This window comes from Anabrus simplex, chromosome 1, assembly GCF_040414725.1.
Source record: "Anabrus simplex isolate iqAnaSimp1 chromosome 1, ASM4041472v1, whole genome shotgun sequence".
Lineage (NCBI taxonomy): Eukaryota > Metazoa > Arthropoda > Insecta > Orthoptera > Tettigoniidae > Anabrus > Anabrus simplex.
In genome coordinates, this window is record NC_090265.1 from 1,073,196,358 (window position 1) to 1,073,220,520 (window position 24,163).

Sequence of the window (24,163 nt, forward strand, 5' to 3'; positions counted from 1 at the left end):
CATGATGGCAAAACATATTGGTATTCATATGAATTTTAGCCTCTCCTACGAATCGTGTGACGTTGTCGCGGTGGGGAGGTTTGCGCGTCCCAATGAAGCAAATAGCCGAGTTACAGGTGCAACCACATCGGATCGGTATCTGTCGAGAGACCAGACTACAAATGGTTCATCGATAGGGGAGCAGCCTCCTTTTGGAAGTTGCAAGGGTGGCAGTCTAAATGATTGACTGATATGGCCTTGTAATAATACTCAACATGGCTTAGCTGTGTTGATACTGTTACACAGCTGAAAGCAACGGGAAACTACAGCTGAAACTAACTCCGAAGACATGCAGCTCTCTATATGAGTGAATGATGTACTGACGATGGCTTCCTCCCAGGTAAAATATTCCAGAAGTAAAATAGTCCCCCATTCGGATCTCCGGGTGGGGACTACATGGGATGGGACAATCATCAGGAAGATGAATACTGACATTTTGCGAGTTGGAGCATGGAATGTTAGGTGTTTGAATCATTGTGGTTGGTTTAAAGAATCTGAAGAGGGAAATGGATGGACTAAAATTAGATGTAGTTGGTATAAGTGAAGTACGTTGGCAGGAAGAGCGGGATTTTTGGTCAGGTAACTACAGAATTATCAACATGAAATCAAACATGGGAGATGCAGAAGTTGGTTTAACCCTTGTCAAGCGGATATGTTTTTGCTTGTGAGCATAATTATTTTTTGTGAAAATATTTTTTATTCTTAACACACATGAAAATGCAAATATGTAAGTACTCTAAGGTTTATTAAGTCATTCATACCTGATTTTAGGAGATCAGCTTGTAGGTATCCATATAATCTTGAAAAAATAAATCCTTAATTGCTTGTTACAGTGCAAAAATGGCACAAGGCACAACACAAAGTACGAGGGAGGGATCAAATATAAACAGGATTTTAGTTTTTTTAATTTAAATTCATTTATTGAAAAACACAAGGCAATTACAATTTATTTTTCCACATAATTTCTTGCTTTGGAAATGCATTTGTCCCAGCATATGGACAGCTTTTTGATGCCCTCATCGTAAAAAGAACAGGGTCGTCTCACCTGCCAGTTGTGCACGAAGTCTTCCACACTCTTGTCATCTTCAAATTGTTACCCTCCTAGAGCTTCTTTAAGTGGTCCGAACAAATGGAAATCGCAGGGCGATAAGTCCGGGATGTAAGGTGGATGATGTAAGCCTCTGACAGACCTCCAAACGTCTCAACTTCAGATTTTCGGTCAAAAGGCAAGGGGCCCATCTGGAACACACTACAGAACTGTTGGTCATTTGTGATGATTGCTTGACAGCTCCCATAACTGATTCTGACTTGTTCTGCAATTTCTGATACTCTCGATCGTCGTCAATAATGTCTTTAACCGCACGAATGTTCTTCGTCTGTAATGCTGGTCTGAGGATGGCAATCATCTTGCTGATTTCCCAAACGTTCTCATCCTTCCTTCAACTTTTTATGCCAGGCAAGCACACGCATCCTTGACAGTGTTTGATCACCGAACTGTGCAGTCAATCTCTGGCAAATTTCCGCCACTGTAACTCCTTCACGAGCAAGAAATTTTATAATTATGCGTTGCGCAGTGGAGATGTGCACCTGTTGCTCCGACATCATGAGTACTACTGACAAAACTGTGGGAAATATCTAACAGCACACTCTCCCCACTCCTAACGGTCCCGCCTAAGCATTGCAGAAGCACGGGGCCAGTCCTACCAACTTTTGAGATTCAGGAACAAAAATCCTGTTTATATTTGATCTACGTTCTTAGTCTCAATTAAGATCAATAAATATCTGAAGTGTAATTTAATTTCTACCCTACTTCATAATTCACTGTGATTACTGCTATAAATATTGAACTGGTAAATTCACCAATAAACATATACAGTAACAATCTACCTAGTATTTATGATGCAATTTTATACACATGATGTTGAGTCTTCCCTGACAGTTTAGAAACTTTCACTTGTGTGATACATTTCAGAGCATGTATCTGGGTATAAGAATGACTTTGCTGTGCAAATTTTACAATAATAAATAGTCTCTTTTCTTACTTTTTAGGCCTTAGAGACAACACAGGCCACAGAACCCTTTTTCGTCATATGTGTCTGCTCTGTCACTTAGATTATTTTTACACTCACTTGCAACAATTTCACTTTCCTCACTTTCCACTCATTATCACTCATTTCCGGGTATTCATCACTATTTAATATGTGACTCTATTTCACTCTCGTTTTGAATATATTTCCGTACATAATGTCTAGAATAGGCAAAACACAAACTTTCACAATGAATGCTCAGCCGTAGAAGTAGACACTGGCACTGTAAAACCTAGTTTCATGAACTTCACAAGTTAATATGCTAACTGCCATCAGGTTGAAGTAATTGTTGGAAGAGGCTCTTAAGTTTCAGGAAATACAGCACATGAATTATGCTGAAAGTGCTGAGCATGACCAATAATTATTTTGGCGATGATCAATATGCAAAGCAACCCTGAAGTCTGCACCAATGGCTTACATGTTAACACTGAGTAGAAACAAACTTCAGTGACTGCCAAATATTGGTCCATCAACAATGGGCACGTTCTGCTATATTTATATTTTTATTATGTATTAGTATTCTACTGTTAGTAGTGCTCACACAATTCATCCACGCATACTGTAATAATAAGAGCTTTGAAGGTTGTATTGATAGCTAATTCTGCTGCTCTTTTGTTATCTCCAGATTTGAAACTGCTTGCAGAATACTGCCAATATTGAATGGTACTATTAGTATTGATATCTGTTTCTGATACTATCTGAGTATTGATATTTTTGTAACTTGATTATCAGTATCAAAATATCGTACCGAATGTGGTATTGCAATATTCCTACGTAACCTTGGCTCTATAATTTATGCCCTTGGCATGACTGCTTACGATTGCTGGGGCTCCAACTTGGCCAAACTTTCAATGCAATGTGCACCAATGACTAGAATGAAATGATTACTGGAATACAACGATTACAATATTTCAAGAAGTGAATGACCTCTTGGGAGAAAGTCTTAACAAAATATGTTTTTGATGAGATTACTTTCACTCGGTTAGTTCCCAAATTGACTATGAATTCATTGGAAAGGTGGAAGGGGAGCGTAATTCCTACTGTGCATGAAAAAATTTCTTTGCTTTTCATATTGTCAATGCCTACACTAGCACAGGTCATCACGGTAAATATTTATATTGTTAATATGCAAATTTTGTAATATTGAGCATATCTCTTGAAAATTGGGAGTGGCTTCAGGAGTTGAGGCATTGGGCAGCTGTAGATATATCGAATACAGTACGATTAAATGTTTCTTGTCAGGTAAAGCACTGGCATAAGGCTTTAATGTCTTATCCCCATGTACTACTGCTGTGTTTTGAGGGTGATATTCATGGTAGAAATTCTTGTAGCCCAAGACCACAGAAGTATTAGAAACTGAGAACTGGTACAATTATTTCAAATACGTTTCCTTCTTACTCTCGGAGGAGCTCTCCTATAATACAGGTCTCACTCAAGAGCATTCATTAGAGAAGTCCATTTTTTTCATTTTCTATTTTTTAAATTTTATTTCTTCTCTAGGAATGTCCTGCCACAAATCTGTCAGTTCCTCTCTCGGTCTGCAAATGAGAGTCAACACAAAGGCATGGTGCCTGCATATTGCTTTACCCAAGTCTTTAAACTTCAATGTGAGCTGCTGGATAAGTTGGGGGACTTGGCTGTGGATCTTCACTTCCAAGAGAAAGAGATGTACCAAGTGCTGAATGCAAGCTCACCGTATCTCAGCCAGCTGCAGCCTCCTCTTCTCCAGGTATAAATTCGTAATGTTTAAGCAGTTAAGCAGTTGTTTTCCATGTCAGTCATTTCTTAGGTTTATATCATCAGAAGTATAGATGAAACTCACAGCTAAGCATGAAATTATTAACATTAACAATGTTTGGGTTGGGAAGAATTGAGAGAAAGAAGAAGAGCTGCTCGACTAAGTGGTATGTTCCGAGCTGTCAGCGGAGAGATGGCGTGGAATGACATTAGTAGACGAATAGGTTTGAATGGCATCTATAAAAGTAGGAAAGATCACAATATGAAGATAAAGTTGGAATTCAAGAGGACAAACTGGGGCAAATATTCATTTATAGGAAGGGGAGTTAGGGATTGGAATAACTTACCAAGGGAGATGTTCAATAAATTTCCAATTTCTTTGAAATCATTTCGGAAAAGGCTAGGAAAGCAACAGATAGGGAATCTGCCACCTGGGCGACTGCCCTAAATGCAGATCAGTATTTATTGATTGATTGATTGAACATTTATCTTCCTGTTGACTAAATTATGTTGACAAGTTGGTATAATGAAGGATACATATTCATGTATCAGTTGTTGTTTTATTGAAACTTCTTTAAAACCACCTTTAACCTATTCACTGCCAAACCCGTATATATACGTTATTGAACACCCAGCCACGTCCGCCAAACTCTATATATACATGTTTTGGTGCAGTGTGTACTTCACCAATCTCACGAATGAACGCGATATAATGTCATGCTTTGCGATTCCATGGAAATGCTCAAAGAAGTTCTGTACTGCAGATATACCACTCCATTTCATGTGTTTTGAAAGCGATATGGTGTAGCGAAAGGGGGGTAGCAGCCTTTCGGAAGTTGCAAGAGCGGCAGTCTAGATGATTGACTGATGTGGCCTTGTAATAATTCTCAACATGGCTTAGCTGTGCTGATATTGCTACACGGCTGAAAGCAATAGGAAACTACAGCCGTAACTAACTCCCGAGGACATGCAGCTCTCCTTGTATGAATGATGTACTGATGATGGCTTCCTCCCGGGTAAAATATTCCGGAGATAAACTAGTCCCCCATTCGGATCTCCGGGTGGACTACACGAGAGGGGGCGATCATCAGGAAGATGGATACTGACATTCTGCGAGTCGGAGCGTGGAATGTTAGAAGTTTTAATCGTTGTGGTAGATTAGAGAATCTGAAAAGGGAGATGGATAGACTAAAGTTAGATGTAGTTGGTATAAGTGAAGTATGTTGGCAGAAAGAACAGGATTTTTTGTCAGTCGAGTACCGAATTATCAAGACAAAATCAAACAGAGGAAATGCAGGAGTTCGTTTAATAATGAATAAGAAAATAGGGCAGCGGGTAAGCTACTACGACCAGCATAGTGAAAGAATTATTGTCGTCAAGATAGACACCAAACCAATGCCCACCACAGTAGTGCAGGTCTATATGCCTACTAGCTCAGTGAATGATGAGGAAATCGAAAGAACATATGAAGAGATAGAAGATCTAATACAATATGTAAAAGGTGACGAGAATCTAATTGTGATGGGAGACTGAAATGCAGTGGTAGGTCAAGGAAGAGAAGGTAATACAGTAGGAGAATTCGGATTGGGACAAAGGAACGAAAGAGAAAGTCGGCTGGTTGAATTTTGCACTGATCATAATTTAGTCCTTGCCAATACTTGGTTCAAACACCACAAACGACAGCTTTAGACATGGACAAGACCTGGAGACACTGGAAGGTATCAAATAGACTTCATTATGATTAGGCAGAGATTCAGAAACCAGGTGTTGGATTGCAAAACTTTCCCAGGAGCAGACGTGGACTCTGACCACAACTTGTTGGTCATTAAATGCTATCTGAAGCTGAAGAAACTGAAGAAAGGAAAGAATTCAAAAAGATGGGATCTAGACAAGTTGAAAGAAAAGAGTGTGAGGGATTGTTTCAAGGAACATGTTGCAAAACGACTAAATGAAAAGGCTGAAGGAAACACAATAGAGGAAGAGTGGATAGTCATGAAAAATGAAGTCAGCAGGGCTGCTGAAGAAATGTTAGGAAGGAAGAAAAGATCAACGAAGAATCAGTGGATAACTCAGGAGATATTAGACCTGATTGATGAACGACGAAAATACAAGAATGCTAGAAATAAAGAGGGCAGAAAAGAATACAGGCGATTAAAGAATGAAGTGGATAGAAAGTGCAAGGATGTCAAAGGTTGTATGGTTCTAGGAAATCTAGGTGTATGAATATTAAGAGCTCGGATGGAAAGCCACTGCTAGGGAAAGAAGACAAAGCAGAAAGATGGCAGGAACATGTCCAACAGTTGTATCAAGGTGAAGATGCAGATAATTTGGTTCTGGAACAAGAAGAGGTTGTTGATGCTGATGAAATGGGAGACCCAATTTTGAGGTCAGAGTTTGACAGAGCTGTGAGAGACCTAAATAGGAATAAGGCACTTGGAATTGATGACATTCCCTCTGAATTACTGACTGCCTTAGAAGAAATCAGCATGGCAAGGGTATTCCATTTAGTGTGTAAGATGTATGAGACAGAAGTCCCATCTGATTTTCGGCAGAATATTGTTATACCAATCCCCAAGAAAGACGGTGCTGACAGGTGTGAAAACTATCACACCATTAGTTTAGTATATCATGCCTGCAAAATTTTAACATTTATTATTTACAGGAGAATGGAAAAACAAGTTGAAGCTGAGTTGGGAGAAGATCAATTTGGCTTCAGAAGAAATGTAGGAACACGCGAAGCAATCCTGACTTTACGTCTGATCTTAGAGGATCGAATCAAGAAGGACAAGCCCACGTACATGGCATTCGTAGATCTAGAAAAGGCATTCGATAATGTTGATTGGACCAAGCTATTTAAGATTCTGTACGTGATTGGGATCAGATACCGAGAATGAAGAATTATCTACAATCTGTATAAAAACCAGTCTGCAGTGGTAAGAATCGAGCAAATGGCTGTGTGGTTTGTGTCACGTAGCTATCAGCTTGCATTCGGGAGATTGTGGGTTCGAAACCTGCTGTCGGCAGCTTTGAAGATGGTTTTCAGTGCTTTCCCATTTTCAAACTGGGCAAAGGTTGGGGCCGTACCTTAATTAAGGCCACAGTTGCTTCCTTTTAAGTCCTAGCCCTTTCTTATCCTATCATCGCCGTAAGACCTGCCTGTGTCGGTGCAACATAAAGCAGATCCTAAAAAATAAAAATGTCTGCTAAGCCCACTGACACGTAAAGGGTGGTTGCCCAGTTGTACTTCCTCTTAAAACAATAATCCAACAATCAGCACCACTGACTGTGTAGGGAATGATGTGACTAGCTATGCTCACACCTCAGTCACTCTCATATTTTCAAAAGCAAAGGTCAGAATAAGATATGCTAAGCCCACAGTGCACTGTAAACAATATATTTCATCAAGATGGATTTTCGTTAACCTTTTCCTTACCTTATTTTTGCACTTGCTATCCCCAGTTTTCACCTTATTACTGTATTTTAGCCTTTGAGGAAGACTGGAGTTAAACAACTGCTCATAAATTTAAAACTATTCAACACATTTAACTAAAATTTGAGAGCTATATTCCATACGATTTAACTATATTTCAGACCTACTCTCACACTTTTTGAGTCTCTCAAGGAAGCTTTGATTTCATCAGGTGTTGTGTCAAACTATTCACTACCAACCTTTCTTTCTTGAGTTATACTCAGCATGGAGGTTAGTGCAATATGGCAGTTTTTTTCGAACCAGTAGGTAGAATGTGAACAGGTTGTTTGTCACCAGTAAAAGCACCAGGCAGGGTGACCAGCAGTAACAATTAAACATTTGGTTGTAGTCTATGGTCACTACTGGCATTTGTAGGACAGTGATTTACAGCATGCACATTACTGTCATGTACATAACCATTCACACTTAAGTTGCTAAGAAAATGACTCGCATATCAGCTTTCCAAATCACTAAAATAACTTTTTGCAAAATTTTAACATGTCATTGCTGGGACAAAACCTCCTATGTGATAATACTTTTGGAGATATACTGACCTGCAGCACATACATTACACCAGTATGAAGGATGAGTTTTCCACCTAATCAATATATTACAAATTGTTTAGAATTTAATGTAAATTTTAATGTAAATGTAAATAATTCTAAACATTTTGTAAAATAAAGTAGGGGAAGATCTGGCAGTACTGGACAGCGTGCAGTATCGGACAGTGTCACTTTCTGGGAATCGCCGCAAGATTGCAGCACCCTTCAGTAAGTGCTTACAAGCTTGTTGTGATGGAAGTGTGTGGTCGCCGTTTTGAGGTGGTTACTTAAGAAGTGTACTTGTGGTGTGAGATTTCGTGATTTTGTGCTCAGTGTCACTATACGAAGATAATAACGACAGCATAGGTAAATGCAATATCAATTAACGTACGGTTCATAAATTACTATTGGCTAGTGCACAATGGATTGGTATAATATGCCTGTGGCTTTATACATTCATTTTCCTGATGCATAAACTTTATCTTGATTTATCAGTTTCATTTTCCGTATTGACAGTTATCGTATGTTATAGACAAGAAAGTTTCCACCTTTTCAATACAAATTTATTTATATAAAAATTCAATCTACAGTACCAGTTTCGACCTTTTTACATACGGTCATCCTCAGCTGTACACTATAACCTACACATAAGTCAAGTTTTATTGATTTGCCTTGTCTGTTGTAAAAGTCATGATATGGAGTATGTCTTACGTTCTAATTGGGCATACTCAAAGTTAAAATTGACTATATATACAATCTAAAATAACTGTGGGTGAATCTTTTTAGGGCTAAAAATCGTGTAGGTGAATTATTAATTATGCAGGTACATTCTCATTTAAAAATATGTGGTACATGTTGAATGGCATGTTAAAATATACAGTTCATGTTAAAATCTGTTACAATAAATAGGAACACTTCGTTAAGTTGAGTTTGGCGTCTTGCATTCGTCGAATGTTCTTGTTTTTCCAGTATGAATGGGAAACTGGGTCAGTGAGCAGATCAGTGCTGGAGGATCACCACTCTATCATTCATTAAGGTGTGTTGATTACTATGGCATATATGGCATGCTGTACTGCTTGTAGCCATAGGAGTGCAATCAGAGATAGTCGACAACTAGAAAGACGCTCCTGGAAGATACCATCTTAATCTCCAAATGTCGAATAAGGTACAACTCCAACTACACCAGATTATGTCTATGAGGTCTAACAACCTCAGCAGTTTTTGGATCTCCAGTCGTCGTAGACTCTATGCCACTGGGCCAGCGTCCTGAAACTGTCAAGGGCCGTGTGACTGTTGATGTGCACCAGCATTCCCACGTAAAAAGATTTCATGCACAGGCGTCATTTGGCAAGCAACACCATCTGCTCAATATCAAAGTCCTGTGACGATCGGCAAGTTGCGACGGGAGCAGGATAGTTTAATCTGGGTTCTCCTAGTGATGAGTTGGCACGTAGGCGGTGAGTGTATGATAAAAAAACAGATCAGAGTGTGTGATCGCCGTTTTGCTCGAAGACAGACTATAGAGCAACTCGTGTGCTACACCCGTGACTGAGCAGTCCTATTTAGGATCCCCTCTGATCACCCTGAATGGTGAGGGGGCTCTAAAAGGTGCCCTAAACATAGGCAATCTAACTTCTCACCTGACTGGATTACCGCATTCAGTGGGTACATCAATTTGCGGTAGAAACAAAAAGATTTGCAACATGAATATAGCTACCTGGAATATTCGTACTCAGATGGACACTGATGTAGATAACCAAGCAACATATAGCAATAATAATACAGATGTTAATTCCCATAGGGAATTTAAAATATTCCCTATGGGAATTAACATCTGTATTATCTGATGGCCAGGCAGGCATCAATATTTGGAAATGAGACATAGCTCTCATAGTGCATTGGCACTGCTGGTGGCTTCAAGTAGCCTATGCAGTGGCCTTCACGGTATGCACTAGCCTTGCGTCTTGGGTGGTGTGCTAAGTCCCAACTGATGAACCTAACTTAGCACACGAGGGCGAAACGCAGGCAACCAAGAATGAGTTAGCTGGAAAATTTATAATGTCCAATAACGGACCATTATATTGGTATTAGCAATAATAAGTCGTGAGTTGAAGAAATACAACATAGATATTGCTGCTCGTAGTGAAACCAGACATGCTGGAGAAGGACAACTCAAGGAGCATGGCAGTGGCTATACATTTTTCTGGAAAGGAAAAGATGAAGGCGAATTAAGAATTCATGGAGTAGGTTTTGCAATAAAGAATGAGCTTATTCACAATCGTGATGAGTTCCCATCTGGAATTAATGAAAGACTCACGACCCTCCGTCTGAAACTCAAGAGCTGGGCTGAGTGGCTCAGACGGTTAAGGCGCTAGCCTTCTAACCCCAACTTGGCAGTTTCGATCCTGGCTCAGTCCGGTGGTGTTTGAAGGTGCTCAAATATGACAGCCTCGTGTCGGTACATTTACTGGCACATAAAAGAACTCCTGCGGGACTAAATCCCAACACCTTGGCGTCTCCGAAGACCGTAAAAGTAGTTAGTGGGACGTGAAGCAAATAACATTATTATTATGAAACTCAAGAACAACCAAAGAGCTACGGTAATCGGTGCATATGTCCCAATGTTGAAGTCAGAATGTGATCAAAAGGAAGCGTTCTATAATCAACTTGATGAATTCCTGTCGAATGTACCCAAGTCAGATAAGCTTATTCTGCTGGGAGACTTTAATGCTCGGGTTGGCAGAGAATCGTCACTTTGGCCTGGAACTATTAGTAAAGAGGGTGTAGGCAAAGTCAATGCCAATGGAACCCTCCTACTCACAAAGTGTTCTGAATATGATCTTGTCATTACAAATACACTCTTCCGCCAGAAGGATGGATTTAAAACAACATGGCAACATCCCAGATCAAAGCGCTGGCACTCAATCGACTGCATTATTGTCCGCGCCAGAGATATAAGCGCTCGAGGACACCACTTAGTTCGATCTGTGATGGCTATACAGGTTCCTCCAAAACGACGGATTCAGGGGAAGGCGATAAAACACAAACTAAATACTGAACAACTTAGGAACAACAGTATCAAATCTGCCTATCAAGTACTATTGGCTGATAAACTTCCAAATGAATACACAGAAGATATTGAGCAGCACTGGTCATTATTAAAATCAGCTATTATAGCAGCTGGCAAAGAAGCAGTTGGTTTTAATAAGAGGAAACATCAGGACTGGTTTGACGAGATTGACAAAGAAATATGTGACCTAATTGATAAAAAGCAGAAAGCCTACAATGCTTGGCAAAATGACCCAAATTCATTTCCCAAGAAACAGAGATATCAACAATTCAAAACAGAAGTCCAGAAGAGATGCAGGATGATCAAGAATAAATGGTGGATAGACAGATCATTGCAAATGGATAATTTAATCGCCTCCAACAACACTAGTGCCTTCTTAAGTGCTACTAAAGCTATTTATGGTCCCTCCACCAAAGGTCTTAATTGTCTAAAATCCAGAGACGGTACTGGAGTTCTTAAAGACCCTGACTCGATAGCTTCCCGTTGGAAAGAACTTTTCAACACCTGAACAGAAACTCGCATATCGAGGAAGATGTGTTTGCTGATATTCTACAACAGCCAATTTGAGATCACTTAGGTGAAGTCCCTTCTATTCAAGAAATCGAGAAGGCCATTCAACAGCTGAAGAATAAAAAGGCACCCAGACAAGATGGAATTCCAGCCGAGGTTTTCAAGGAGGGTGATCCGTTGCTAATTCAGCATACACACATGCTGATTGTGAAAATATGGAACACGGGAACAATCCCTGCTGATCTGCGGGATGCTTCCATCATCACTATCTTCAAGAAAGGGGACAAGACTCTGTGTAACAAGATGGAAATCTGTTTAATATTAACAGACTACGAGCTAAGACCAAGGTGTCCTCAGTGTCAGTTACAGAGCTTCAGTACGCAGATGACAATGTTATTTTAGCCAATACAGAGGAAGATCTGCAATCAATCCTCAATGCTTTTAATCAAGCATTTGAAAGTATCAGACTGGAAATTAATATTAATAAGACTAAGATCCTTTACCAGCCGGCACCAAATTCCAATAAGAGAACTTTGGCTAATACAATCAGTGGCCATTCTCTGCAGAACATAAATCATTTTCCTTACCTTGAAAGCTACCTCTCAGCATGTGCAAACATTGATGCAGAAATCCAATATTGTTTAAGATGTGCTAGTGCGGCTTTCGGTCGTCTCCTAAGAAGAGTGTTTGACAATCATGATATCAGTGTGAGAACCAAACTGTACGTTTACAATGCTGTTGTAATTCCTACTCTTATATATGGTTGCAAGACCTGGACAACTTACAGGAGAAACCTGAAATGCCTGGAAAAATACCATCAACGATGCTTGCAGAGAATACTGAAAGTTAAATGGCAAGACTGTCGAACGAACATTAGTATCCTCGAGAGAGCCAACACTACGAGCATGGAGGCAAAGATAGTCAGGCATCAGCTACGCTGGGCTGGTCATATCGTCCGCATGCCAGATACATGCCTCCCAAAGAAATTCCTGTACTCCCAACTAAAGAATGGCCAGCTTAACCGTGGAGGGCAGCTTAAATGATATAAGGATGTTCTAAAATGTAATCTCAAAAGGTGTCTTATTGATACAGTCAACTGGGAAACTACAGCTAAGGAGAGGTCCAAATGGCATAGCATTGTATACAACGGAGTTGAACATCTAGAAAAAGATAGGAGAAGATTAGAAGCTGAGAAGAGGAACCGTAGGAAAGAACGAGCGAATATGAGGGATGGTGTTCTTGCACAACCAACTGCTGCAACAACTAGTGTGTGCTGTCACTGCAATAAAATCAGAATCAGGCTGTTCAGCCATCTGAGACGACACAATTTGTTGACGAATAAATGTCTATCATGATGATGATGATGATGATGATGCATGCTCAAAAATAGTATTCTCTATATCTCAAAATTTCGATAACTCGAAATAAAATTTAGCTCCCGAGGTGATTCGAGGTACCGAGTTTCCACTGTATTGGGATGTAAAATCCATAACGATAATGTTGTTGTATTGTTGTAGTAATTGTTGTTGTTACTGCTCTACTGGGAATTCATTAAAGTAGAAGTTTATATTAATGTTTGTGTTTTTTGTATAATGTGCCCTTTTTTCTTTTCATAAGGAATTCTGCATCAAGCTGTTCCGAACAATTGTGTTTTTTGTATAATGTGCCCTTTTTTCTTTTCATAAGGAATTCTGCATCAAGCTGTTCCGAACAATTGCTATTAGTGATCAAGACTGTGTGTGGCTTGAAGTTACCAGAATATTGTCTCAGGTATGGTATCCTTCATTTATGCCTACAATCTCAGTTAACTGATATGTTTGAACATTATGTTATGCTTCCTTATTTCCTTACTGTTAATTATATTCCTCTAGTTACAACATTCTTTGCTTCTTTTAATGTGCAGAGCATGTCTATTTTGAACAAGTAAGTGCAAAGGTAAGAGTGTATTCATTCTTAAGAGATAAGGACATTGAGAAAACACACATTTTGTAAAGCTGTGTGAAACCAAGCAAGTTGGCCGTGTGATTAGGGTCGCGTAACTATGGGCTTGCATTCATCAAATGGTGAGTTCAAGTCCCACCATCAGCAGCCCTGAAGATGGTTTTCCATGGTTTCCGAATACACACAGGGAGAATGCTGGGGCTGTACCTTAATTAAGGCCACAACCGTTTCCTTCCCAATCTTAGCTCTTTCCCATCCTTGGCATGCTCCGCCTCAGCAGACTTCTCCGGCTGGCAAAGACATACGTGCTTGAGATGTTCCTTAACTCTCGTTACCTTCCTACATGTTTGGCCAACATAAACAGATCCATAGGAACAAGGAATCATATATTTTTGAGCACAGTTTAAACCAATAGGATCTTTAACAGATTGGAAGCAATTACCTGTGATAATAAAAGGCTTAAAGATGGTCTTGATGTTGTGCCTTCTGAGAATATTGCCCATCCTATCCGTAACAGATTGTACACATGGCAAGGAGCCCAGACTTAAAAGAGAAAATTCATGTGACAATCTGTCCCTTGGCTTAGTATGTAGCACTTTATCAATGTGTTTCATTGAATAGCTATTTCTCAGAAATGTTCTGGTTAGGAACTCAAATTCGCCGTTTAACTTATCTTGCTCGCAAACCTCCCATACTTAGCTGATAAGGGTGGTGACCCATTCACGTTATATGACGAGCTGTGGTCAGGTGTGGTGTTTCGGCGCATAAATAAAATGACGGGCTCAGCTCTCAATGACACAGTGCCTCGCTTTTCTTCATATATTAGCTTTCCTTGCAATATAATTCCTAACAATACACACTAGGGAACTAGAGGCATGTACTGTTGGTAAACAATGCTGTCTGTATTTCTGTATGACACTGGAATTGTTGAATAACAGTTTATTTTCATCTGTATTCATAATGCAGTAGAACTGGTTTCATGGTAATGTCGACGAGAGATTAAAAGCGCTTGTAGACATTGTTTAGATAGCGATTATGGCAATAATGACATTATGGAAAATGAACCCGAGTTCGATGATAGTGATAGCAACAGTGAAAGTTACTGAAGTGAGCAGAATATTGAAGAAACTGAGATTGAAAGTGCCGCACCAGGTTCTTCCAAACGCGCATGGCTGGTGACACAAAATAACTATAGTGATTGAAAATTGGAGAGAAAAAATATATAATCCTGATATAATACGTATCGATTTTGTAGATACAGCGGTGTTTTAGAAATACGTACGAAAAATGTATAGTCCGTCCACCATCTGAAATTGCGATGTTTTTAGAGTACACGGAACCCCTCTTTTTGAAATTATTTCAACTGAAATATTTGTACCGCAGCCAGCAGTCACTGAAGGAAAGGAGGAATGGGTAAGTTATAACCTTCAGTGGCATGAATGTGAAATTTGAGTGGTTTATCTGCATTAGTTTTTATTTTATACATGTTTTGGTGTGACAAGTACACTCAAACTATGAGTGGGCAAATTAAATCTGATTCTACAGTCAACAATATGGCAATTTATTGTGACTTGAATGGGTTAAGCACATCATGTTTTTGGCAAGGATGGTGGTTAGAGGACCCATGAAGATACCGTATAATCTCGAGTACCACCCGCACTGTTTTATCGAAAATATCGCTTCCAAAATTGGGTGTGGGTCTTATTTAAAATTTTGGGAAATTTATCTTTCCGAATGCGCGTAAATCGGGCATCACCGCCGGCACGGCTTGGCAACAATGCTCTCTCCACTCCCAGTATACGCTACTTCCGTGCTTGGTGTTAGTCTCATGCACGTTCTCGGAGCAGATAATTCTGCCGCCCTCTCAAACTACGTTGCAGGAGTGTGGGAAAAGCCTGACAGTAAGCTGCCACAATAATAAAATTCTATAAGAACTCAGTCAATTCCACTAAAAGATGTCCTGTAAAGGGTTGAGGGTGTAAGAAATCAAATTATAGTTTTAATAGTCTGACGAAGAAAAGGATTGACTACAGGCTGGATCTAATATTTATTTGAACTCCACTTGAAGCAGTTGGTAACATTTCTCTTTGTTTTTATTCTGAGAATTGAACTCATTTCTCGCTGCCCCGCGGCCAATAGCATATAAACTTGGCACCCCGCTTATACCCTCTCCTTTAATCTCACATAGTTGTAACACCAGTAGCATAAGTATCAGTCATTTCAACGATATTACAATCGAAAATAAATGAAATTACACACAACGTTTTCTCTCCAACTCAACTTTACGTTAACCAATTTAATATTAATAAAGAGATAAGTAAATTTACACACATCGGTTTTTTCTTTGAACTCTCCTTTCCTCCAAAATCATTCCTTAATACGTAAATCTCCTATTATTGTTACAGACTTCAAATAAATTTCCCTTTTGACTCTACACAAGAAGCTACAGTTGCTCCTTCCAGCTAATATTTAACACAGCACTATTCTTCACTCGTGCTTTAAGAAATCTACAGATTTATCTCTTCATACGAGATTTACAACAATCTAACCACTTTATAAGTTATTATAAACCCCACTTAAAGTATCAAGCATCTCCCTTGCCCCTACAGCATAATTTGAGTGAGCGGCAGAAACGTCTTATTACTAGCTTTAAAATGTATTTAAACTCCACTTGGAGTAATCGGCAACATTCTTGATCATTATTCTGACGTTTGAACTGTTTAGGATCTAAACTTATCTCTAACGCCCTCAACCAACACAGGGCGCCGCGTTACAAGATTCAACATAGCAATTTGCGTTCTTATAGAACAACCAATATGCAACTTGTTACCACATTTTTAGACAAGGACATTCAAGAAAGTATATAAATTACGTCTATTTGTTTGTAAGATTTTATTAAGACTTTATTTTTAAGAATATCTTAACTATTTCCTACATCATCCTCACATTCATTTGTAATTTTTTTTTAAATCAACCACGATTAAGAACAATCAGGATCCAGATTGTTTATCTTTCAGATTGAGATTTAAGCTGAAGATGCCCTTAAATAAAGGGCGAAATATGTCCCTATAATTTAAAATCATTTTTTATGTATTGAATAGGTGGAATAAATAAACATTAATATTTCTTTGACTTTATTTTTTAATCTCTCTGCCACCGATAAACAAGCCTGCATGTTTGTATTTTGCCTTCTTAGAAAAGGCTCTACCATTCTTAGTAATTTTGCAAAAGTACCTTCACTCATTCAGAGATAGTTCTGATGATCTTTTGCTTCGGTATATTGTATTTCCCTCAACAACTTGATATGAGAATACTCTTCTCTTTTCCTAAGCCAATCATTAACCCATCGTTTACGTTTAACACTGCATTTCGTGCAGAGTGCTAATGTGATAGCTACACATGCTTGTCTTTGACGATTCATTTTGATAGAATACCACAGTTGCATGTTATAAATCTCATTCCATATTGACGGTTATTGACTTTTTATTTGTAAAGTGAGAATACCGCAATGGTAAGCAAGCACACTAGTACTGACCAAAATATTGACAGTAATAATGATCATGTAAGGTCGCTACAATATTGATGCGTACTGTCAGTATTATTGACTCAGTATTACTAACCATGTAGGATCTACTTAAGGATGGGAAAAAGCGAATATCATGGTGGAACGATGAAGTGAGGGTAGCTTGTAAACGTAAAAAGAAGGCGTATCAGAAAAGGCTCCAAACAAGAACTGATGCAGACAGGGAATTATACATAGATGAAAGAAACAGAGCAAAACAAATAGTTGTTGAATCCAAAAAGTAATCATGGGAAGATTTTGGTAATAACCTGGAAAGGCTAGGTCAAGCAGCAGGGAAACATTTGTAGATAGTAATTAAGAATCTCAGAAAGGGAGGGATAAAAGAAATGAATAATGTTTTGGGTAAATCAGGTGAACTTATAATAGATCTCAGGGAATCACTGGAGGGGATCTTAGGGAATCACTGGAGAGAATATTTTGAATATCTTCTCAACATAAAAGGAAATCTTCCTGGTGAAGTTGCCTGTAACCGAGCTCATGGGGAGGAGAAAAATTATGTTTGTGAAATTATGCTTGATGAAGTAGAAAGGATGGTAAATAAACTCCATTGTCATAAAGCAGCAGGAATAGATGAAATTAGACCTGAAATGGTGAAATATACTGGGAATACTGGGATGAAATGGCTTCATAGAGTAATGAAATTAGCATGGTGTGTTAGTAAAGGAACAGGAAGGTTTGCAACAACTACCAAGGTATCTCATTGATTAGTATACCAGGCAAAGTATTCACAGGCATCTTGGAAGGGAAGGTGCGATCAGTGGTTGAGAATAAGTTGGATGAAAACCATTGTGGTTTCAGACCACAGAGGGGCTGTCAGGATCAGATTTTCCGTATACAGCAGGTAATAAAAAATGCTACGAGAGGACTAGACAGTTATGTTTGTTTTGTAGATGTAGAGAAAGCTTATAACGGAGGGAAAAGATGTTCATCGTACTGGGGACTATGGGATTAAGGATAGAGTATTAAAATCATAGAAAGGCATTTATGTTGACAATTCTGCTGCAGTGAGAATTGGTAATAAAATGAGTTCTTACTGTAGTTCAAGGTACTTGGAGGGGTTCGACAAAGCTGTAATACTTCACCTTTGTTATTCATAGTTTACTGTACATGCATCATCATGGTTTACCATGCTGTTGTCATATCAACACTGCTTCACGGTTGTTAAACTTGGACCTTCTACCATCAGGATATCAGAAAGCTAGAGTGCTTCCATCTGAAAAATTTTAGATCCATCTTAAACATCAAATGAGAGGCCCTAGTCACAAACCTTGCAGTTCTTGAGAAAACGCATGCTATAAGCATTGACGCTACCATCATTGGCCACTGTCTCAGATGGACAGGGCACATCCGTTGCATGAGTGAAACCAGGCTTCCTCATCAACTCTTGTATGGTGAACTCTGCTCTGGCACAAGACTTCATGGAGCCCCTTTGAGGCGTTTCAAGAATCAGCTAAAGCATACTATGAAAAGAGCTGGAATTAACACTCAATCCTGGGATATGCTTGCTGAGAATCATACACTTTGGTGCTACACTGTTTCTACATCAGTTACGGTGCTTGAAGAGGATAAGAAGATAAACGACTACCATGGAAGCCCCGCCCTACCCCAACCATTCCAGGCGATCTGTGTGGACGTATGTTTCATGCTAAGCTTGGGCTACTAAGTCATACGAAACATATTCACACAGCATTGTGCGTGTGAAAATACAAACTGCTGAAGAATATGTTTACTCGGATACGAGTTGCAGCTGCCGACAATGACATGGATCGCCTGCTGAAAAGTATAAAGTGGCAGGGAGGGATTCAGGTAGGTGAAAATATAGTTGGCCTATGTTGACAACTTGGTCTTAATGGCAGGCTGTGCTGAAAGCCTGTAGTCTATTACCTTGGAACTTGAATATAGGTGCCTTTCCAAGACTGAAGTGATGTCAGGTAAGAAACCTAAGAGAATTGAATGCCATGTTGGAGTACAAAGCTGGAACAGGTAGATTAATTCAAGTATTTAGGATGTGTGTTCTGCCAGCACAGTAGTATAGTAAGTTTGATTGAGTCAAGGTGCAGTAAAGTTAACACAGTGAGCTTGCTGTTCCTATCGACAGTATTCTCTAAGAAGAAACTCAGCACTTGGATGAAACTATCTTTACATCAGTCTGTTTTCATAATGTAGAAGTAACAGATATGAAAGTAGTGAGAATGATTGCTGGTACAAATAGATGGCAGGACGGTACTCGGAATAAGGAGATAAAGGATAACTTAGGAATGAACTCGTTGGATGAAGCTGTAAGCATAAAGCGGCTTCGCTGGTGGGGTCGTGTGAGGCAAATGGAGGAGGATAGGTTACCTAGGAGAATAATGGACTCTGTTATGGAGGGTAAGAGAAGTAGAGGGAGATCAAGACGACGATGGTTAGACTCAGTTTCCAACGATTTAAAGATAAGAGATACAGAACTAAACGAGGCCACATAACTAGTTACAAATAGGAGAAGTGCAATGTTTGTGATATTTCAATAACTACTTCCTCTTCCACCTTCCTCAGTTCTCACTAGATCTGGTACTGGCGTGAAGACTGCAGTGTTTATCTTTAACCATATTAAGGCTGTATGTGATTTCTTAGATGCTTTACCAAATGATTCCTATGCTGTGGCAAAGGATGAAGAACTGAACTTAAACAGAAATTGCAAGATGAACATTTTACTATGCATGGTCACACTTTCCTGACAGCTGCGCTTACAAGATTGGCAGTTAGTAAATTCACAGGGGCTTGCAGACAACCTGAAAGGCATAACAGTCTAATGATGATGGATGTATGTATGTATGTATGTATGTATGTATGTATGTATGTATGTATGTACAATCTGCTTAATGTTGCACTGTCACACATAAGTCTTATGGCAACAGTGAGATAGGAAAGGGGTAGGAGCAGGAAGAAAGCGAGCATGGCCTTAATTAAGGAACAGGCACAACATTTGACGGGTGTGAAAATGAGAAAGCACTGAAAACCATCTTCAGGGCTGTCAAACATACTATGTCCCAAATGCAAGCTGGCGGGTACCTATGGACACAAACCACGCAGCCTCTTGCTGGTCACTACATTATTGAAGTCACTCATCCAGAAACTGTCCAGAAAATGTCAACAGACTAAAGTGGTGCATATTTTGTTTGTAGTCATTATTGTAGATTGCATCATCATCTTCCTTCCAAGCATTGGGCCATGTGTCCTGTTATGGTCTTGCATTTTCCCTCCATCTCTTCATCGGACGTCCTACAGATCTTTTTCCTCTGAGTTGGTATCAAAGAATCTCTTCTGGCAATCTACCAGGTTCCATCCTTTGTATTTGACGTTTCCAGCTTTCCTGATAACTGTATATGTAGTCGGTTATCGGTTGTACTATCAGTTTTTTAGCACCTCTTCATTCCTTTTATGGTCCCATTTTGTATATCCTGCTGTACGATGTATGAATGTCATTTCTCATGCTGTAATTCAAGGCAAGTCTTGAGATCTTAACGTCCATGCCTCACATCCATAGCAAAGTGTGTTGGTTTAGCTAGGGTATTGTAAAGGCTCAATCAAGTATGTTTCTGAACAAGTGAAGGTTTCATGATGTTTATTATTCCTGTAGTTTTTGTGAATTTTTTATTTTTTGCTGGTATATATAATTCTGATTGGTATGATAAGTTGAACCTGAGATAATTGAACACATGTACTCTTTCCAATGTTGTATTATCTAAGCATATTTTACTAGGAATCGGTTCTCTTCCCTTGAAGGCCATTATTTTGGTCTTTTCTGTTGAAATAATCATATTAAAATCTGAGGAAACATTTTCTAGATTGAAAACTGATCTCTGTAGGTCATCTTCCATCATAGCCAGCAACGCAACATCATCAGCATATAATATGGGTCTGAGTGTTCAAGGCGTCCATTTTTTATATTGATCCAAGGCATCCTTGTTTCCAAGTTTCCATTATTGCTTTCATATATATTATAAAAAGTAGAGGGGAGAGTCCGCAGCCTTGTCTTATACCACCATTTATTGATTTCCACTCGGTCTGCTTCTTGTTCAATTTTACAGAAATGAGATTGGATTTGAAGATGTTGTAGATATTGTTAATAATCTGTAGAGACACATTGTCTTGTTTTAGAATTTCAAGCAATTTGTTTCTATTTACTCGGTCCAAGGCCTTTTTAAAGTCCACAAATGCAATGCGTGTTTCCAAATTTAATCCTCTATGTTTTTCTATTAATATTTTCATAGTGAAATATGTATCAGTGCAGGAGCGCCCTTTACGGAAACCTTGTTGTTCATTCCCCAGTTTATCTTCATAATGTTGCTGCAACTTACCATTAATGATATTTGCATATACTTTATAACCTGAGTTAACAATGCTAATTCCTCTGTAATTTTCACGGATTTTTATGTCACCTTTTTTATGAAGAGGGATAACTATTGCTTTCTGCCAACTTTCTGGTTGATTGTCTCCATTCCAAATTTGATTTACAAAGCTGAGGAATCTTTGTTTGAAAGTTTTACTTGAATATTTGAACAGTTCAGCATGTATTGCATCCTCTCCAGGCGCTTTACCATTCCTTAGCTTCTTCAAAGTTTGGTCTAGCTCTTCCAATGGTATAGATTCCAATGTATAGTTGTTAGATATTGGTAAAGTTAACACTTCATTTTTTGGACTTGTCCATAGTGTTTGAAAATAATTAAGCCAGTCATTTGATGGTATTGTTTCAAGTTTTACCTCTTCCTCAACTTCCCTGTTTAATTTCTTCAGAATTTTATAAGGTTGTGGTTGTGGTCTTGTTAAGTCTGTTTCCAATGTAAAAACAAGATTCTCCCAACTTTCTCTATATTTTCGTCTAACTTCTCATTTAGCTACTGCTCTCTTATAATTGTATTTTAGTTTATCTTCTATTTTACCAGTTGACAGAAATTTCTTGTAAGCATCTCTGTTTTCTGATATGACCATTATTATCTCTTCATCCCAAATTCTCAGGCCCTTTTTTCTCTTCCATTTTCTTTTTATTCCTAAAATTTCAAAAACTGCATGTTTCAAAGCCAAGTTAATATTTGACCATTCTTCCTCTACATTGGTACTCACTGGTTTTGCTTGAATTAGATTATTAAGTCTATTTTGGTATAGCCATTTTATGCTTGGATCTCTTAAAAGACCATTTTAATAAGTGGTTTCTTTTTGTTCCATGCAGGGTGTATTTTTCTTCATCCACCTTGGCTTTATGCGGACTGGTGAAACTACTAAGAAATGATCTGTTTCTATTTCAGGACCTCGATATACTCTAACATCTAATTTTTAACTGATTGAAGAGAACAAAGTCAGTAAGTTTCCTTCCATTACTATTGCAGATTTTTTCCCCATTTGTTCCTATATTGTTCTGAATTTTGCTATTTCCTACTCTGACATAAAAATCTCCCACTAAAAGTATCATATCTTGCTTATTAATTTTGTTAATTACTTTCTGTACATTGTTATAGAAACTATCATTGTCTTCTAATCGTCCCTCTACTGGGGCATAATCACCTGTGACCGTCAGACAGCCTCTGGATAGCTGTAGTCTTATTGAAATAATTCTTTCATTCCAGAAAGTGTAGTTATCTATTCTCGATCTTGTCTTTTGTGTATCATGATCATGACTCCCGCTTGACCTCTATCCTCTTGTTTGACCCCATTATAAAATTGTAGGTAATTTACCATTTCTTTTGAGCCTTGTAGTTTACGTTTGGTTTCAGAGATTGAATCAATCGAGATGTCCTTTTTTTGAGAGAATGTCATCTAGTTGATCGTCTTTGTGTGCTATTCCCTGTAGCACACTTAAATATATTATTTTTCTTCCACTTATTATGCTCATCATTAACCTTTTCTTTGCCATGTTCGTCATCTTTAATATCCGACCGGTTTCTTTTCCTTTTGCAAGACTTGAAAGCAATCAAATGTCCTTCCGACGGGTTGCTAGCCTGAAGGAAGTAAGACCATTGGTGGGGATGCTATCTCTCAGCTAATGGACTAGCTAAAATTACAGCATTTCCTCCATAATTGATGTAACGGTTATACCGGTTATACTCGGTCGACAGAGCCTCGTCTGTGAAAGCATGTTTTTTCATCCCGGGAAGGTGAGGTTGGCATTTGAGCAGAAGAGGTTATGTATTCCACATAAAGTTAATGTTGGTTGTTATACAGTACAATTAAAAAAAGGTTAATATGCCAAGTTCTTCATGGTATAGATAAAATACATATAAAATGTATAGAATTTCATAATTTTAAAATATTCACCATATAAGGAAACAATCTTCAGAGAATATAAATGACTTGTTTATAATAACCATAGCAACTGTCACTAATCCTTCACAGCACCGTATATTTCAAAGATGACTTCCAAGTTTCATAACAACAGCATCAAATGTATATCAGTTCAGAAAAAACAGAATTATAATAGTACTAATACAGACCTCATATATGTAATGATATAGTCATGTAGATTGCAACTTGCAATATCTCAATGTCAAGGTTTATGGCTGAGCTCTGCTACGGCTTCTGCTTTCCAGTTCCCTCCGGTGCTTCCTTCCCATCCATCAGAACAGCCCATTGCTCATCTTTCTAAAGACACTGACTGTTCCTCCAATTTTGTGAGGGTAGTTGTCAGGAGAGTGTGACCATGCACAGTAAAAATGTTCCTCTTGCAATTCCTGTTTAGGTTCAGTTCTTTGTACTTTGTCACAGCTTAGGAATCATTTGGTTAAGCATGTAGGAAATCACATGCAGCCTTAATATGGCTAAAGATAAGCACTCCAGCCGTCAAGCCTGTACCCCATGTAGTGAGAACTGAGGAAGATGGAAGAGGAACCTACCTGCTATAGATCCAAACTGCGCAGTCTCTCGCCTGGTCACTATGTTATTGAAGTCTCTCATCCAGAAACTGTTATTTTTCATTTTTCAGTGAAGTTGCAACTTCGCTCACTAAGTAATGTTTTAATGAAATATCACAAACATTACACCTCGAAACAGACCAATCACTTTGAATATCTATCTGCACTAAACTGTTTAACAACATTTTGCATTTTCCCAGGGTTCATTTTCTGTTTTGACATGTTGAATATTGGCTACAAAGGAGAATGACTAAGACACCATGCACTAGCCAAAATGAACTCTGGACTGAAAAATTACAAC

General features: G+C 38.7%; 1 protein-coding gene across 2 annotated transcripts in view; it reads left to right on the forward strand.

The window, feature by feature from the left end:
- Tti1 (Telo2 interacting protein 1) overlaps positions 1-24,163 on the forward strand; it is a 160,561-nt gene that overhangs the window by 132,269 nt on the left and 4,129 nt on the right. For both annotated transcript variants that reach the window (XM_068228387.1, XM_068228392.1), the window contains 2 exons: positions 3,627-3,855; positions 13,141-13,224. In XM_068228387.1, coding sequence (XP_068084488.1) covers positions 3,627-3,855; positions 13,141-13,224 — 313 coding nt within the window. The remainder of the gene's footprint in view (positions 1-3,626; positions 3,856-13,140; positions 13,225-24,163) is intronic.